At 50.8% G+C, this 16,804-nt stretch overlaps 1 protein-coding gene across 3 annotated transcripts in view; it reads right to left on the bottom strand.

Annotated features, from left to right (window-relative positions):
- Positions 1-16,804, bottom strand: part of Ptpn5 (protein tyrosine phosphatase non-receptor type 5) — a 63,010-nt gene that overhangs the window by 1,865 nt on the left and 44,341 nt on the right. For 2 of the 3 annotated variants that reach the window (XM_028860265.2, XM_028860264.2), the window contains 9 exons: positions 12,083-12,276; positions 11,404-11,511; positions 11,068-11,151; positions 10,408-10,649; positions 9,142-9,331; positions 6,727-6,811; positions 3,716-3,795; positions 3,392-3,529; positions 2,440-2,550 (listed from right to left, as the gene is read on the bottom strand). In XM_028860265.2, the coding sequence (XP_028716098.1) occupies positions 2,440-2,550; positions 3,392-3,529; positions 3,716-3,795; positions 6,727-6,811; positions 9,142-9,331; positions 10,408-10,649; positions 11,068-11,151; positions 11,404-11,511; positions 12,083-12,276 (1,232 nt within the window). Of the gene's footprint in view, positions 1-7; positions 2,551-3,391; positions 3,530-3,715; positions 3,796-6,726; positions 6,812-9,141; positions 9,332-10,407; positions 10,650-11,067; positions 11,152-11,403; positions 11,512-12,082; positions 12,277-16,804 lie in introns of those variants that run through there. The other variant, XM_028860266.2, reaches the window with a different exon arrangement.

The raw sequence follows: 16,804 nt of genomic DNA, 5'->3' as shown, positions 1-16,804 counted from the left end.
AGAGAGAGAGAGAGAGAGAGAGAGAGAGAGAGAGAGAGAGAGAGAGAGAGAGAGAGAGAGAGTCCTCCCACCCCCCCAGATACATGTGAATGTTCCCAGACCTAATTCATCCAAAGATGGAGATGGGAAGGGAGGAAAGGGAGGGGCGCAGAGAGTGTAAGGATTCTTAGTCCCCATCTACCATATTGCCTAATGGCACAAGACAGATCAGAGTTAGCTTGGTGTGCGTGCGTGTGTGCGCGTGAGAGTGAGTGAGACACACAGAGAGAGACATTGGCCTCTAAACTCTAAAATCATCCAAGAAAGGCAAAGAGTCTTTTCTCCAATTCATTACTATCTGGAAATTGCTTATTCGGACAGATGTTCCAGGCACCCCTTGGTCACATGGCCCAGAGCACAGGCACTATGCTCTGCCTGCCCATCCTGCTGTCCTCAGTATGTGCTGCCAGTCTCCTCTCTGCTCTACTGTCCCACTTTGGGACGACCCTACCCTATTCCTCCCCAACTATCAAAGACCCATAGTATCAAAATGGTCTCTCCCTAGCACAAATCTGGATACACTGCACTTGTTTAAGACCTTTTGCTGGCTGGGCCTGATGGTGCAGGCCTGTAATCCCAGCTACCTGGAAGCCTGAAGCAGGAAAATTAAGGCCTGCATGATCTACAGAGTAGGTCCAGGTCAGTCTGGGAAACTTAGTGAGGCTGTCTCAAAACAAACAAAACAATAAAAAGGGCTGGGGATGTAGCTCAGTGAGAGAGTTCTGGCCTAGTGTGAGAACCTGGGTTAAATCTCTAGGACTGGAAACCTAACCCTATACCAAACCCAGAAACCCTTCACTACAGACTGAAAGTGTGGCTTCCTGTCCCCCAACTTCATATGTGGAAAGCTCATTTCCACTGGGTGGGAATCTGAAGGTGAGGCCTGTGGGTCAGGAGTGCACACCTTCAAATGTGATCCATGCCCTTAGATTAGAGACCCTGGAGAGATTCCTCACTCCATCATCTTTTCTGCTGTGGGAGGACATGATATAGGAAGTGGGCACACATGTGTGCTTGCACCCACAGCTGCTCCTTCTGCACACTAGGAAAGCCTTCCCACTTGTTTGCTCCTGCTTACCCCTTACCAATCCTCCAAGATCCCATACAGCCCTTCCGGTAAGCATTCCCAGAGCATTCCATATGACAGGGTGCCCTTCTGTATCCTTGCCTGTCACTAGTTGGTATTTACCATCCTATGGGTGCTCCTTGAAGAAGGAGTCCAGAACACAGCTCTGTCCCCCATACCCAGGCCAGAACCACACCCACAGCAGGTGCTTGTGAACACCCTTAAAACCCAAGACACCCTCATTCTTCCCTAGCTGCTCCCATAGCACTGAGATGAGCAGCCCCACACCCCAGCCTCTTTCTACTTGGAAGCTGGTTCCTCATGTTCTTGGGTTGCATGGCTGTGACAGTGACCGCAGCACCTGCCCCTTACTTCCTGGCCTTCAGTGTTTCCAGTTAATCTTGGTGTTAGATGCTCATATGGATACTGTCCTCTAGGGGCTCAGGTACCCTGGTATCTTGCCCAGTTCTGCATCTAGCAGGAAACAGGACAGCTCAGAGGGGCAAATATCAGGCCCTGAGCTCCTTTCTGTGGCTGGACCCCGTAGCTATCAGCATCAGTGACCTTTCTAGGCTGTTTCTGAACAGAGCATCAGCTTCCTGGTGCCCCACTTAACTTCTCTACCTTTCTGGTGATCACCTTCCAACACACACACACACACACACACACACACACACACACACACACACACACACACACACCTTATCACCTCTCCAAACCAGAACCTTCTATTGCCCCCAAAGGAGCAGTCTCTCTTCTGCTTATCCTGGGAGAAGTGCAACTTTTGGGTAGGAGGGGCATCTTCCCCCTCTCTTCTGGGCTGCTCTGTGTTGCTCATATTTTATGTGTTTTCCCTTTTCCTGCCATTTCCTGTAAGCATAATTGTGTGCCCTAAAGCAGCAGGGAGTGTCTGCCCTCTGGTGGTGGATATATAGGGCACATCAGACCAGAAGACAGAACCCTAATGGAAGGGCCATTACTGGCACTCAAAGTCATAAAGAACCTTCCGTCATGATAAGGACAATGCTAGAAGCACTTGAAGCCTCCTCACCAGGACAGTCCTGGCCTTGAGAGGTTGTGGAGAAGAGCTAGAACTGTTGTGAGCAGCAGTGCACAGAAGAGCTTGATGGCACATGAAAATAAGGTTTGGAAAATGCAGCCAGGGCTCTGTCTTGACCCTAGTGTCCAAGTCTATTCACCCTGCTTACCAGTGAATCCTGGGTGTGACATAGGCCTAGGCATCACCTATTAGTAGGCCTCTGAGTACTTTTTTCAGTTGGTGGTCCCAATTAAGCTTCGCAGCCAGCCCTGCCCTGTCTAGCTCCAGGCCTCACCCTGAGGGAGATGAGTCGCAGTCGATAGTCCTCAGTGTGGATGACTTTCTGTATGGTGATCTCCACGCCATCGTGGACTACCTGCTCTTCTGGCCAGTATTCCGTGCACTTCTGCAAGGACCAAGAAGATCAGGCTGTGTTACACTACTATTCTCCTCCCACATTCCCTCTTGCTCTGCTGGGGCCAACAGATGGGCACACGAGGACAACAGGCTTTGTTATTAGAGGATTGTATTGAAATCTTGGCTTCATAACCTGTGACCTCCTCCTCATTCCTGAGCTTCAGTTTCCCCACTTGAAAAATGAAAATGGTACCCTTTATAGGACTCTGTGTGTGTGTGTGTGTGTGTGTGTGTGTGTGTGTGTGTGTGTGTGTGTGTGTAGGCCAGAGTTTAACCTCAAGTGTTGTTTCTCACGTGCAGTCCACCTTGGTTTTTCGGGACAGGATCTCTTGTTGGGCTGGAACTCATCAAGTAAGGAGACTGGATGGCCAGTGAGCCCTAGATCTGCCTGTCTCAGCTTCCCTAGCACTGGGGGGGGGGGGTACAAATGCATACACCATGCCTGTTATTTTCATGGGTCCTGGGGTTAAAACTCAGATCTTCAACTGAGCTATCTCTCCAGCTTCCCTTAGAAGGATTTTTTTTTTTAAATGGAGATTCAATTAAATGAGCTGTTCATCATGAACTTCCACACCAGTGTCATACTGGGAAGCAGCAAACTATCATGGTTGACAGCATGGCCATTGGATGGGGAGGGAGAAGCCAGCTCCAGGCTCTGCTCTGCGTGGTCCTGAGTGCATACCTTAACTCTCAACACCTCCCATTTCCTTATATTGACAGTTGAGTGTACACCAGGCTCACAAAGAGCCTCATAAAAATCAATATGCAAGTGAGGTGCTTCATGTGGGACAGAGAACAGGGAGCACTGAGTGATGGCACACGGTCCCTACCTCGTTCATCTCCTCGATGTTGGTGATCATGACAATGATGGGTGTGTGCTCCTGCCACACCATGCGCCAGAAGTCCGCCACAGTGCTGACGATGGGTCCCTGTGTGGCGATGTACACTTTCTCCTTCCCACTGTAGCCCTGCAGCCAGCCAAATCCAGCCTGTCAGGTCGGGGTCAGAGGCGGCACTCCCAGGGCCCCATCCCACACTTAGGCTCGTTTTCGGGCTTGTAGGAGCTACACTGGCTTGGGGACAAATCTGGAGGGTAGATCCCACCAGCTCAGGCCTCTCCTTTAGTGGAAGGCTCTCGGGATGGAGCTACATACCCGAATGTAGTTGGCGTTGATGTAAGAACTCAGAGGATCTTCAGGGTCTGGTGAAGTCAGGCACACTCTGCTGTGAGGATCTAAAGTGGGAGACAGGTGAGGCTGTGAGCTGGGTCTTCTGGTATAGGGCAAATGTCTCTGTCCTACTCCACAGTATCCACATTTCCTCTGGGGTCATAGCCAGTATATGCCCTCACAGGCAATGCAGGGGTGTTATTAAGAGTCATTACCTGACAACCTCCTTTATCTTATAAAGACCTAAAGAGTTAACAGGGGGCAGATGGTAAAATGGCTCAGAGGGTAACGACACTTGCTGCCAAGGCTGACAACAAATTGGATTCCCGGGACCTCTACGCTGGAGGGGAGAACTGAATCTCACACATTGTCCTCAGACCTCCACGAATGTGCCCCATACATACTTACATGCATGTGTATACACAATAAATAAATAAATAATATTAAAAAAAGAGTTAACAGGAAAAAGCAGAGCCCCTGAAGCAGCACACAGTAGCTTATGACAAATGCTACATAACAGGCAGTTGCTGTTGTCATGAGTTCCAGCAGACAGTGGGAATGGAGAAAAACCTAGGGGTGACAGGCATACGCCTCTCATCTCCATCCCTCTGCTAGTCCCCGTCTCTGCCTGGGTCACGGTAGGTGATATGGGGGTGGACGGTTCTTATAGAGAGGGTATAGAGGTAGTGCAGGGGTAGGGAGGGGTAAGAGTAGGTAGGAGGGGCTTCGGCAACATCAGCAGAAGAGAGTGCTTAAGCAGGCACCTCTGCCTGGACCTCTTGGTTTTGCCTATCCAGGTTAGGTGCTGGAAGGACAGTTGTGGGCACTGCCCTCTCTGGCCAGACAGTAGAACTTTGCCATCACGGAGTCACTGCGGTAATGGTAATGATTGCATTCTACAGCTCCAGGTCCATGCTGGCTCTGTGCTATGCTTGTGAGAAGAGCCTTCTAGATCAACAAGACACACATGGTCCCTGCCACAAAGAGGACACAGTGTCGGGCAGGGAGACAAGTGGTGCATGGCCTGAGAGCTCTGGGGCTGGAGGGATAGAGGGGGCTGTGATTGGGCTAGGGGGGCTACGCTTCCCGGAAGATGTGGCACTTTTCAGGGGTTAGAGGGCCAGGAGGAGAAACAGGGAACACTGCCTGACCAGGTACACAGGCCAAGGCTGAGATTGGCGAGAGATGGGAGCTGGAGAGGAGCCAGGTGCCACAGTCTCACATACCACGTTTAGAGAGGGTGACGTTCACTGTGTTTAAGGAGGAAGGTGACATGATTATGTTTCTGTTGCGCCCACTGTGAGAGAGGGGCAGGAAGGAGAAAAAGCAGTCAGGGTATGACTGCCACAGCCTAGTAACAAGTGTCAAGGTCACAGGCTGCCCTCCCTGGCACCTTGCCCAGGGACATTTATGCCAGTGTACCACATGTCAATGGTGCTCATGAGAACGGGGCAACATGGAAGAATGAACCCCCACAAAGTCATTTGGTAGTAAGGATGGAAGGGAGGGGGTCAGATCTGAGAGATTGATCCACTCATTCATCCAAGAAGGTCCAGACTGTCTCCCAGTTGCTCCGCATTCTTTAGGAGGTGGAGGTACTGTGTGAATGGGACAGCCATTGTACCCTTGAATCTGGTGCTGCTGCTAGGTCAGTGCTCACCCTGGGACTGTCCACAGAGTTGTTTCTTTTGCTTGACAGCTCTGTGTGCAGAATCCAAAAATTCAGTCCCTGGGATGGGGCTCAGGAAACATGTTTGATCAATGATAGAACAAATCTCAGTGTGTCTCCAGCCCCCTCCTGATCCCAGAGGCTGCTTCTGCTAAGCATTCCATGACCTTTGTCCCCCCAGTCCAGTCTCTTAAGGTTCAGGGTCAGCTCTGCCTCGCTGTACAACGTTCTATGTTGGGTTTGGGGGCTTGGAGGTTCTGGGCATGGTTGGAGGAGATGGGAGCCTGTCAACAGTCCAGCAGGACCACATGGATTATGGCTGAGTTCAGTGGCCATTCTAAGGAGCCAGCAAAACCCTAGGTTCTGGGGTAGCCAGGCCCCTGCCTGCAGGAAGAACAGGGGCAGGGAGGACAAGTTGAGAGAAGAGGTGAGCAGCCCAACTAAGGCATCCTGGCCTTAAATGGTGCTTTGTTTAAACGTAACTACCTAGAGACTGTGTAACCATAGCAACCACAAGTCGATATTTTAAAAGTTAAAAATAAGTCATGACATCTTCCATGCTGGTGGAGATGCTGATGGCAAACTGCTTTTTAAGGGCTTGCTACTCCAAGAACTGGTTGGAGTAGGTTTTCGGGGATTTACTTTCAACATGTCACCCCCTCCTTCTGAGCTAGCCCCCAGAGGGCCTTGATCAAAACGACCTGACGACAATGACACCATGGGATGGAATGGGAACAGTAGGTCACCTGGTATAACCGTCTCCAAAGGAGACAAGCCCTGCTCAGGCCTTAGCCTCATTTGGACACACCCCATGGTAGACAGATCACTACAGGATGGAGGCACCTCATTCCCTCTGGGAGGTGGCTCTGCCTGCTAGAGGACTGATAGTCAGATCACACAGAACACAGGTAGACAGAAGAGCCTGATTCTGGGGTCACAGAGGCCCAGATTTAGGGAAGATCTTTGTTTACTAGCTGTGTGGCTGTAGATAAGCCACTTACTTTCTCTGAGCCTTTAATGTTTTCTTCTTAAAATATACCCACTCAGAAGAGAAAGGCCATGCCAATAACTTCAGCCACTGTTCACTGCCTCAGAGCCACCCTTTCTCCCAATGCTTCTACAGAGCTCAATGCCACTAGCCAGGAAGGGTCAAGGGCCAGAAAGGGAGCCAGTCTCTGCTCTCATTCCCTTCTCCTTGATTGGCCTGGTCTCTATACCATCTACTGTGATGACTGTCCATCATCTCTGGAGGTCCATCTCTGGACTTGAGGCCTTCCCAGATGACAGGACCTACTCCCCTCCCCACCCTGGAGCAGCAGGTACTCACTGGGAAGGATGGTTCTGTACCGATTCTTCCGAACCAGCCCTGGGATGTCATATTCTTTTGGATCCACAAAGTTCATGGGAATTTCCTACATGAGGAAGATACGGGGCTGTGAGCAGCTTCAGGCTGCTTTTCCCAGAAGTCCAAATTCAGGCGCTGCTTGCCTCCAACTGCCAGTGCAGGGGCTGTCTTGAGTTCATGCATTCATTCGACAAGCATTTACTACTGAGTGAGTTAGCACACACACGCATTTAGAATAGTTACTGGCATATGCCAAGTGCATAAAATAAACAGCACAGCAATTGTCTGTTGAGGGCCAGCTTGGTTTGAGATAGACATTCAATAAAGGCCAAGCAAAAATGAACAAGACCTTGCCAGTCACCCCCTCCTTCCCTCTTCTCTGTGCAGCAGCCAGCCAGGAAGCTCTGGGGATGTGTGTTCCTGCTGTGGTCATCCCCACCCTGGACTTTTGTTTGTGATGTTCTCATTTTGGTAAGACTTGAATGACTCTCATCTTTTCTACACATCCTGTCTATCTGAGGTCACTTCCTCTAAGAACCTTCCCTGATTTCCCAGTAAAAAGGGAACCTGCTTTTCATCCCGTAAGGCTGTTTGTCCCTTTGAAGCAGCTCCATGTCTGATGGGTTCCCTGGCGTGTGAGGTCTCTTTGGACCTGGCTTCCCTTTATCTGCAGTTGGGTTTGCTTCTCTGGTCCCTTTCCCCACGTCCCCCTTATATTGGAGGTTGGGCCTAGAGCCGGTGCATGCTGGGCAAGTACCCTACCACTGAGCTAAAATCCCAGCTCCTCCCTTAAATTCTAAGACAGTCTCGGGAAGTTGCTCACCAACCTTGAACTCACTATGTGGCCCAGGCGGGCCTTGAACTTTTGATCTTTCTGACTTGGCTTTCTTTGTTTTGCCATTTCAGGCCCCAGTTGTGCCTCCCTCCTCTGCGCAGGCCCATGGGGCTTTGCATTCATGGGGCTATGCTGGCTGAGAGTACTACTAATTTCAGCCCTGCACCTCCAAATTGGCTCTAGCTCTTAGGTTCCCCTCAGCTCCATTCCCCCACCCATGGCCTCTGGGGTTCCTCCCTAGGGATGCCTCCCTATGCATCCTGTCTAATGTTCTGTCTATTATGTCTGCACACTTTAGGCCCTGGTCATACTGCTCATTGTTTCTGGATATACTAGATGGTCTTTGCTCAGTGCAGATGGTGATATCTTCTAGGGCTCTTGTGAGAATCAAAAGAAATAATAATTAAAAAAGAAAAACAAAACAACCCACCACACACATGTACAGAACTGCCTGTGGAGTGGGTTAGCAGGCTGTGTTCCTTCCTGCCTGGCCAAATCTATGGTATCTACTGAGCAGGAAGGGATGGGCAGGACTGTTTTCACTGGGAGAGGATGATGGTGGGAGCTGGGGTGGTGGAGGAAGGCTTTCCAGAGACACAGAGGTGGGAATGATGTGAGGAAGGTGCCGGTCTCCTGGTCCGGAAATGGACAGTTCCTGCAGGTATGGGGGTGGAGCACATGGCTGGAGAAGAAGGTCGGGACCCACCACTTTGGGTTTTCTGCAGGAGGAGACAAGTTCTGGAGATCTGAGTGTCCCCACGAGAGCAGTCAGCCTATGCAGCACTGAGCCCAAGCAGCACAGTGGGTGAGGGAAAGTGGGTTGTTGGGCTTCAGTTCCTCCATCGCCCCTCTTGGGTTCTTTTCTTAACTATGGGTGCAGACCCATGAGGAAAGGCCAAGACCCCCGTGGCAGTGGAGTTTGCCATTTCTGAGGACCAGTATTAAAAGTCTTACTTAGTATTGGTGACGATAAGGGCCACACGTTCTTATGGCTGAGCTTTTATCTGGCTAAGCACTCTTGGCAGAAGATCAGGACTGTTACTTATTGGGCCCTTTCGAATCCAGCACATGTCAGCCAGAGGTTGGGAAAGGACTTAGGGCCTAAGCTTGAAACCCAGAGGAGAAAAGGGGGGACCCAGGAGCATGGGCTAAACATCCTTGATGATACCAGGCAGAGGAGGACGGGAAGACAGGAGAATGAGTAGATGAGGCTTTCTTTTTCTTATGGGAGTTCACCAAGCTTTGTGTATGCTACCAGGTACCTATTCTACCACTGAACTACACCACCAGGGGGATGCTTTCTACAGCTTCCAGAGCACAGTCCTCCCAATAGATCCAGAAGTACCATTGTCTGCTTGTCCCAAAAAGACCCTGTCATTTGTCTGACTTTCCGGATGAGGACATCAGGTCTCAGAGGCTAAGAGCTTGCCCAGGATTCTGGGAGAGATGACAAGGGGTTGCTAGTCTATTTCATGGATGGGTAGGTATACTCTGGGATACTGACTGGCCAAGTGGTGGCCCTTTATGAGTGCAAGGGTGGGTGGTTACTTCAAGGGACTCACAAAGAATTCTGCCTGCAACAGAAAGGGATCCAGGGCCTTTTCGTGCAGCTCTTCTGCCCGGAGGACGCGGGAGGCACTGAGCAGGTACTCATGGGCTGACTCCTCTCGTGGGGACACCAGGTAGCCGAAGCCCTCCTCATTGCAGCCAGGGGTACACATGTCCAGGGTCAAGGAGACATTGGAGCCCCTCCTGCAAGAGTCACAGAAGAAGAAAAGAACCTTAGGCATGAAAGAAAGGAGGAAGGTGGTCGGACGAGAGCAGGGTGGCTCCAGGAAGAGGGATGTGACAAGAGCTTGTCCTAAGGAGCACATGGTTCTGTCTACACCCTGGTTGGCTCCTTCCCATAGTGGGGTGGAGGCTCCAGTTCCGAAAGCTCAACCCCAAGCAATCCCTAGTGGCCCCCTGGAAGGAGGTCCACAGGGAAGACGCATGCTAAGGTGATCCTCCAGCCCAAGAGCACAGCTTCAGACCCTAGCATCACAGTCCTAGAATGAGGCTGTCATGGCGTTAAGTGCATCACAGCTAGGAGAGGCCAGGGCCCTCTGCATTCAGGGAAGTAGGGAGCGCAAAGGCAGCCAGTAGCAGCAAAGGTATCTATACTGGGCCAGCTCCACCATGCCCAGTGTCTAAAGCCTCAGCAAAGGAAGGCATCCTCATTATATAGAAAGGGACACTGAGTTTCAAGAGGGCACTAGCACTGTCCAGGCTTCAACTATGAGGAAGTGGCAGAGCCAAAAAAAAAAAAAAATATTGTCTAGGCTTCCTGAGCCCTCCTCCAGCACTTTCCATGACATCCTGTGGGTAATTCAAGCCATGTGTGAGCTGGCTTACCCAGCCCTAAACTCAGGGTGTCACTACCTCCCAAAATTTGCTCATTGAATGCCATGGGGAACTCTAGGGAAGTAGAAGTTTTGGGAAATGCTACCTATTGTCCCTTTGTCAGCTTACAAGGAACACCGTTAAGCTAAAAGCCCCAACAAGCCCTGTGTGAGGGAACCAACCATGACTTCCTCAAGCCAAGGATAGTAGGGCTGTGCACGTGTGCACCCCTGCACACGCCTGTGTGTGCATGGGAAGGAACTGTACTCGTGGGCATTCATCTTGAAAGCACCCCAATCAATATGCACTGCTGGAAAAGCACTTGTCTGCACATGCTAAGCTATGAGGCTTCACCCTGTACTCTAAACCTGGAGCTAGGCATCTACCCTTCTAACGGGAGTTGGGAATTTGTGGCCCCCCAGCCACCCCTCCTCTACCCCTCCCACCTCTCCTGCAGACCCATGGACTTGACAGTCAATGAGGTGGGATCAGTCTCAGGCTTGATGTCCATCACACAGTCAAACACAGGTGTCTCAGGCACCGCGTCCAGGTCCAGGAAGTCATCTTCTATCTTGTCCTCCATCCACTCCGAATAGGTGAAGGAGGGTTGGCGGCTCACGGATTGGCGCCTGTCCTCTGGGGGCAGTGGAGTAGGTGGCTCTGTGGGTGCCTTGAGGAGGTGCCACACCTAGTTGGGAGCACAACAGCATCATGGACCTGGGGTCATGTTTGCTGCCTGCTGGGTTCATGGGGTACCCTGTGGGACTGAGTTGTCTGATGCTCTAAGGTCTAGAGCAACCACCTTCTCCTGGCTCTTGGATGTCAGGATCCACCCCGACTCTCCCTTCTCTGTCCTCAGTTTCTAGTGGATGTAATCCTTCTGGGTGGGGCCTGGGGGTTCTTTCTGCCTCAGCCCTTTCTCTCAGCCCCGATCACTTCTAGAAAGGAGACTCCTGCTTTAAGTAGGCTTGCAGCTGAAGGAGACAAGTCTACCTTTGCCCTATTCAGAACCCAGGTCAGGGATCAGGAGGGTCTAGTAGGAAGTGGGGCTTTTTGGAGAGGGAAGGACTGCCCTGAGGCTGAGGGCAAGGAGGCACCTTACTTACCAGGGTGGTGATGATGACCAGGCCCACAGTTAGAGAGACCAGCAGCAGACTCGGGATCCCCCAGGTCCCAGAACCCAGCCAGGCCTGGGGAACATCAGACAAACTGGTCAGTAGTCTGAGGAGTGGGAAAGGGCAATGGCCTTATCTACTTCAAAAGTAACAAGAAAACCCATCCTGGGTCTGGGTGGGATGCACACAGATGGCCTTTGGGTTCTTGGAAACATCTCTTGAACTCAGAGATGCCCCAGGCGGGTGTTGTGAGGGAGGGAGGGATGGGAAGCCCCAGCTTATCCCACTCCATCCCACCGTCCTGGGGGTCCCCCAGAGTTTACTCACCACAGGTCCCAGATGGTTCAACAGTGTGAACGAGGAGGAGATGAGGTCTGTGGTGTTCTGCAGCCAGGAGTGGCCATGGCCACTGAGCCAGAGCACCCCACAGGCGAGCTGGGGCAGTCAGGGGAGCAGACTGAGCGTATAGCTGCAGCCCTTTGCCCTACATTGCCCTGCAGAGCTCACTTTCAGCCCCAACCTGGGCCCCCAGGAAGCTCCTGAGTCTCTCAGACTGGGCATCGGAGGGAAGGGCCATGGACCTAGAGGAGGCCCCAGCACTCTTCGGGAGAAAAGCTAATCACAGGTGGCTGAGACAGAACCCTTCCCACGGGAGACCCCACAGGAGACCCCCACAAGCACACACAGAAGAGAAGTCTTCCAGAATGGCCTCCTTACAGGAAGTCCTCAGAGGGAACTCTGGAGGACCAGGGGCTCAGGGACTGGGGATCCTGTCTTCTTAGCTAGGGAATAAGGGTTAGCAGGCTATGAGGAGCTTCATTCCTGAGACTGGAGCTCAGAACTTCCGCCTTCCCTTCACTCCGGTCTGGAGACTTGGAGTAACTGAGGGCCACCAGAAAGACCCTCATCCCTCATCCTCCCCAGGCAGCCATCTTGGGAAGAAGTAGAAGGCTGTCCCTCAACCCACCCTCTCTTCAGGCCCGAGTGAGGCCTGTGGTATCCTTACCAGGAACTGAGAGGCAACGAACAGGCACAGGCTGCTTCTGACAGCGAGGGAGTGGTTCCTGGAGCCTTGAGGTGGCAGCTTCTGAGCTGGCTCAGAGGGCGGGGAGGGTGGCGGGGGTGGTGGCATCTCCCTCTGCTTGCTGGGGAGCCCTTCGGCCTCGTCCAGTGCTTCCATCTCTACCGGCTGGGGGAGACCTGCGGAAGATGGGACAGGAGGGGTTGGGAACTCTGGGCTCTGCCTGAGCACAGGACTCTGCCGACCTCTGGAGGTCTGGTCCCTTTCAGGGTTGCTGTGGCTTCCTCTCAATCCTGGCTCAGTCAGCGAGGCTTCCACTTCCAGCAGTCACCCTCGATTAGCAAAGCAATATTCACCTACCTTCGTCAGAAAGAGCTACGTGTGGGTGGACAAATTATTTCTCTTTTATTTCTGCACTAAGGGAGTTAAAATGGCAGGGGGTTTTCAGAGTTAATACCGTTGTATTTACGCAGCTTCATTCTTTTTCCATTTCTTAAGGAAACAAAAACAACTACCTCAAACTCAATTAAAAAAGCAAGGGAGAAAAAAAATAAAGAATATGGCATAAGCAGGCCATGACCCTGAACAACCCACCCACGCCTGCTCTCCAGATTTTCGTCTTTTGTGATGTGTGCTCCACGTGGGGCTGGAAGACTGAAATCCCGGGGGTGATTATGGCTATGCATCTTCCCCATGTTGAGACCCCCCACACCAACTGGGGAAGAGAAATCAGCACAGTAAGAAGAATAGATAATGGCTACCTAGGGTCCAGTTCTAGTAAGACTGCCATTGTCGTGACCTAGGGCACTTGTTCTTTGCACATTAGTTTCCCCATCTGAGAAATGGGGGTTGGGTTCAACATATTTCTTTCCCTTTAAGAAAATGACTATTTTTAATTATACATAGTTGTTTGTATGTGTCTAAATGTGGGTATATGTGTGTGAGTGCAGGTGCCCAAGGAAGTCAGAGGCATTGGATCCCCTGGAGCTAGAGTTACAGATGATTGTTGAGGAACCAAAGGAACCCCAATTCAAGCAAGCCCCTCACCCCAGCTTGAAACAGGCCCAAGTTTCAAAATTCTCAGAGCTGCTGACATAGGTCCCAGGACAAAGTCAGGATGTTTGAAGAGCCATCTGGTAACAACTGATTAACCATAGAATGCCCCAATGCCAGAGATGGTCATAAGTACAAAGTCAGGATGTTTGAAGGACTATCTGGTAGCAATTGATTAACCACAGAATGCCCCAATGCCGGAGTCTATAAAGTTTGACAAACAACTGGTTAAAACTACAAAGTAAGATAACACAGAAATTCTGAAAAGCCCCTGAAACTTGAACCAATCAGAATTGCACCCATACTAGCGCCCCTAAATGATGTAACCTTGTGGTTTTTGCCTTTAAAACCTGAACTTGCAGAGGGGCGGGCACCTCCTCCAGCCTCTACTGTGTTGGATGGCTTGACGACGGCCCTGCCGCGGCTTGAACTGCTTTAATAAACCTTGCTTTCGCATTTCAGTGAGGTCGTGTCTCTGGTGGTCTCTTCGGGGGTCTCGCACCCAGGGCACAACAGTTGTGAGCTGCATGACCTGGATGCTGGGAACTAAACCTGAGTCCTCTGCAAGAGCAGCAAGTACTCTTAACCACAGAGCCATCGCCCCACCCCCTAGTCTTTCTCTTCTTTAAAAGAAACGTTATTTGTTGGGAGTGCGCATGCAAGTGCCCTGGCCAAAGGCTGACTTCCGAGGCAGAGCCTCTTGTTTTCATTGCTGTCCTGCTGCTGTTACCAGCTGGTTCTTTTTCCTGTCTCTTTCTCGCACCTCCGCTTAGAAATGCCAGGATTACATATGCAAGGCACCACATTCAGTTTTTCTATGTGGGTTCTGGGATTTGAACTCGGGCTGTCAGGCTCACACTCACCCTTTTGGCTCCGTTTTCTTTTTCTTTCTTTCCTTCTGCGCACCACCCCCAATCTGGAGTGCGGTGATTACAGGTGAGCACCGCCATACTTAGTTTATGTGGTGCTGGGGATCAAGCCCCATGCAAGCAAGACCAATTGAGCTACATCTCCAGCCCACTCCTGGTTTCCCGACTGAGCTTTACGGAGCCCCTACATCCTGTCGGGTGCAGCACAGGCTGTCACCGAGTGCTCCGCCTGTGCCTCCAGTGTCTCAGTCCTGATTCCCTTGAGACTATTCAGAAGCAGTTCCACCTCTAACGTGCTGGCTTAGCTCTGAGCCTCTTGATGTGGTGTGGGGAACCAGGAACAGCTGAGTTCCAGATGTTGGAGATGTCCACCCAAACTCAGTTCAGTATATCGCCAAAAAGAAAGAGTCTGACCAGATGGATGTGTATGGACAGGACAGTTGGGAAGGGGCTGTTCACGCATCAGTATGCATGTGGGGCTGTGGACTTGCTTTCTGGTTGGGCGATAACAGGAGCAGGTGAGGCCAACACAGCTGTACACATGTTCAGTCACTCACTCAACATTTACTGAGCCTCACACCAGACTTAGATTGGCACCGTTATGCAAGAACCTTGGGTCTTGGAGAAGCCTTGTTAAAAACCACAGCCCCCTTGCTGACTGCTGCGGTGGGTGGGGGGCAGATAGTTCCCTGATGCTGTGTTTTAGCCACATCCCTGTAGCTCCCTAGGTAAGCTGATGCTGTACTTTGCCTATTATTCCCTCTACCTCGAACATCCCTCCAACACCCTGCCCTGCCCACCTCTGTATATGTCACCGAGGAAACCCCTATTCATCTTGTAGTTTCCAGTTTCACGTCACTGGAACTAGGTTCTGCCCCATTCCTCATGCCACTCCTTCATGCTACCATCCACAGCAAGATACCCCGACATGGCTCTGTTCTGAATGCTGGCACACGCTAATTCACCTGCTGGCCACAGTATCCCCAGAAAGCTGGCACTGCCATCACTCCCCCCATTTTACAAAGGGGAGATGAGGGGCAGAAGGCTAAGAGGTGGTGGTTTTTTGCCCCCAAGGTGGCCTTCCACTTGGTAAGTGGAAGAGGTGGGTTCAGTCTGAGGCAGTCTCATGGGACTCTGGATATACTACGCTCACTATGGTTTGTAGAATGCCACTGTCTCAATTCACCCATTAGTCCCTGAAGGCAGATTGGTATCAGTGCGGCTTCTGTGACTGTGACTTGTTTGTTGGTATGTAGGTTTTGATACATATTGACTGGGCGAGTGCCTCATGGACAAATGATATTATTTTACCCTGTTCCTTTTGTTTGTTTGCATGTTTGAGACAAGTAGAGCTCTGGCTGACCTCGAACTCAGAGATCTGCCTGCCTTCGTCTCTCAAGTGCTGGAATTAAAGGCGTGTGCCACCCTGCCTGGCTCCTCCTCCTCTTCTTCTTTTATTCAATGGGGATGGGGAAGATAGGTACTTTGCAAAGATGCTGCGAAGACTTTAGACACTGCAGATGAAACACTGTATGATTCCTGACACTTCGCAGGCACCCGATTCAACTCTTGCTTGCACAGGTGAGGCACTGTCTAAGAAGGAAGGAGGAGGGCAGGTCACCACGGCAGGCACACAGCTAGTGAGCACTAAGTTCAGCTTGACGCTGGCTGAGAGGAAAAGCCGCCGCTAGAAGCTGGACTGTGTAGGAAGCCGGTTTGCACCCGTGTAGGGGTGTGGATTTCTCAGGGGTAAGGCCCCCCTGCACACATTGACAGGTGACGTCAGGTCGGGATGGGCGGAAGGGTGCAGGCCAGGGCCACTGGCTCCTCTGCCTCAGCATAAGCTGCAGGTCTCCAGCCACTTCTTCTCTTCCCTGGGCTTCTCCTTATGGATACACACAGGGACTCGAACTGGAATTTTGCTCTTGTCTGCTTCTAGCCTCAGAAGGTAAACTCAGTAGGTAATCTGTTAAGCTCATGTAGATTGGGATTTTGTTGCTTTTCTTTGGAAAATTATAGGTTGTCTCTAACCTACACTGTGGCTTTTCTGTACTCATTTTGATACTGAATATTTTTCCCCTCCCAAAGTTTTGAATCAAATTTGTGCTTCAGGAAGATGGGTGACATTTATCCTGTGACTTTGCCCTCAGGGTTACATGTGCTCCAGTCTGAGAAGGATGAAGCTTGCCTGCAATAAAGTATCATGCAACCATTGTATTGTGATTCTGTGGATGAATATTTAATAACATGGAAAGAAAGTTTAGAAATTTGGAGTGTGAAAGGCAAGGTTATGGCACAGCATGAGCTTATTGGCTTTAACATTTAAGAAAGATAGAAATGTACTGAGGAGAAGATGGAGTATGGTTAAAGATAAAGATGACGTGGTAGTGTAAGCAAGCCGGTAGCGTGGTGATCTGACACACAATTAAGTGTTTAATAAATGTATGTGCTAAACGGAAAGAGAACAAGCCAGGTGTTTACAACAGCTTTTATTTATTTATTGAGAAAGGGTATCACTGTACAACCCTGCTGGCCTAGAACTCTCTAAGTAGACTGGGCTGGCCTTGAACTCACAGAGATTCATTTGCCTCTGTCTCCCAAGTGCTTGGATTAAAGCCATGTGCCACCATGTCAGTCATGGCGGGGAGGGATGGTGAGAGGAGAGGTGATTTTATTTATGTATCTTAAGTTCCCTGTAATATATAATATATACATATGTTCACTATATGTGTGTGTGTGTGTGTGTGTGTGTGTGTGTGTGTGTGTGTAGCAATAAAGATATTCT

Source organism: Peromyscus leucopus, chromosome 1, assembly GCF_004664715.2.
Source record: "Peromyscus leucopus breed LL Stock chromosome 1, UCI_PerLeu_2.1, whole genome shotgun sequence".
Taxonomy (NCBI): domain Eukaryota; kingdom Metazoa; phylum Chordata; class Mammalia; order Rodentia; family Cricetidae; genus Peromyscus; species Peromyscus leucopus.
This window is presented reverse-complemented; position numbering and strand designations above follow the sequence as displayed.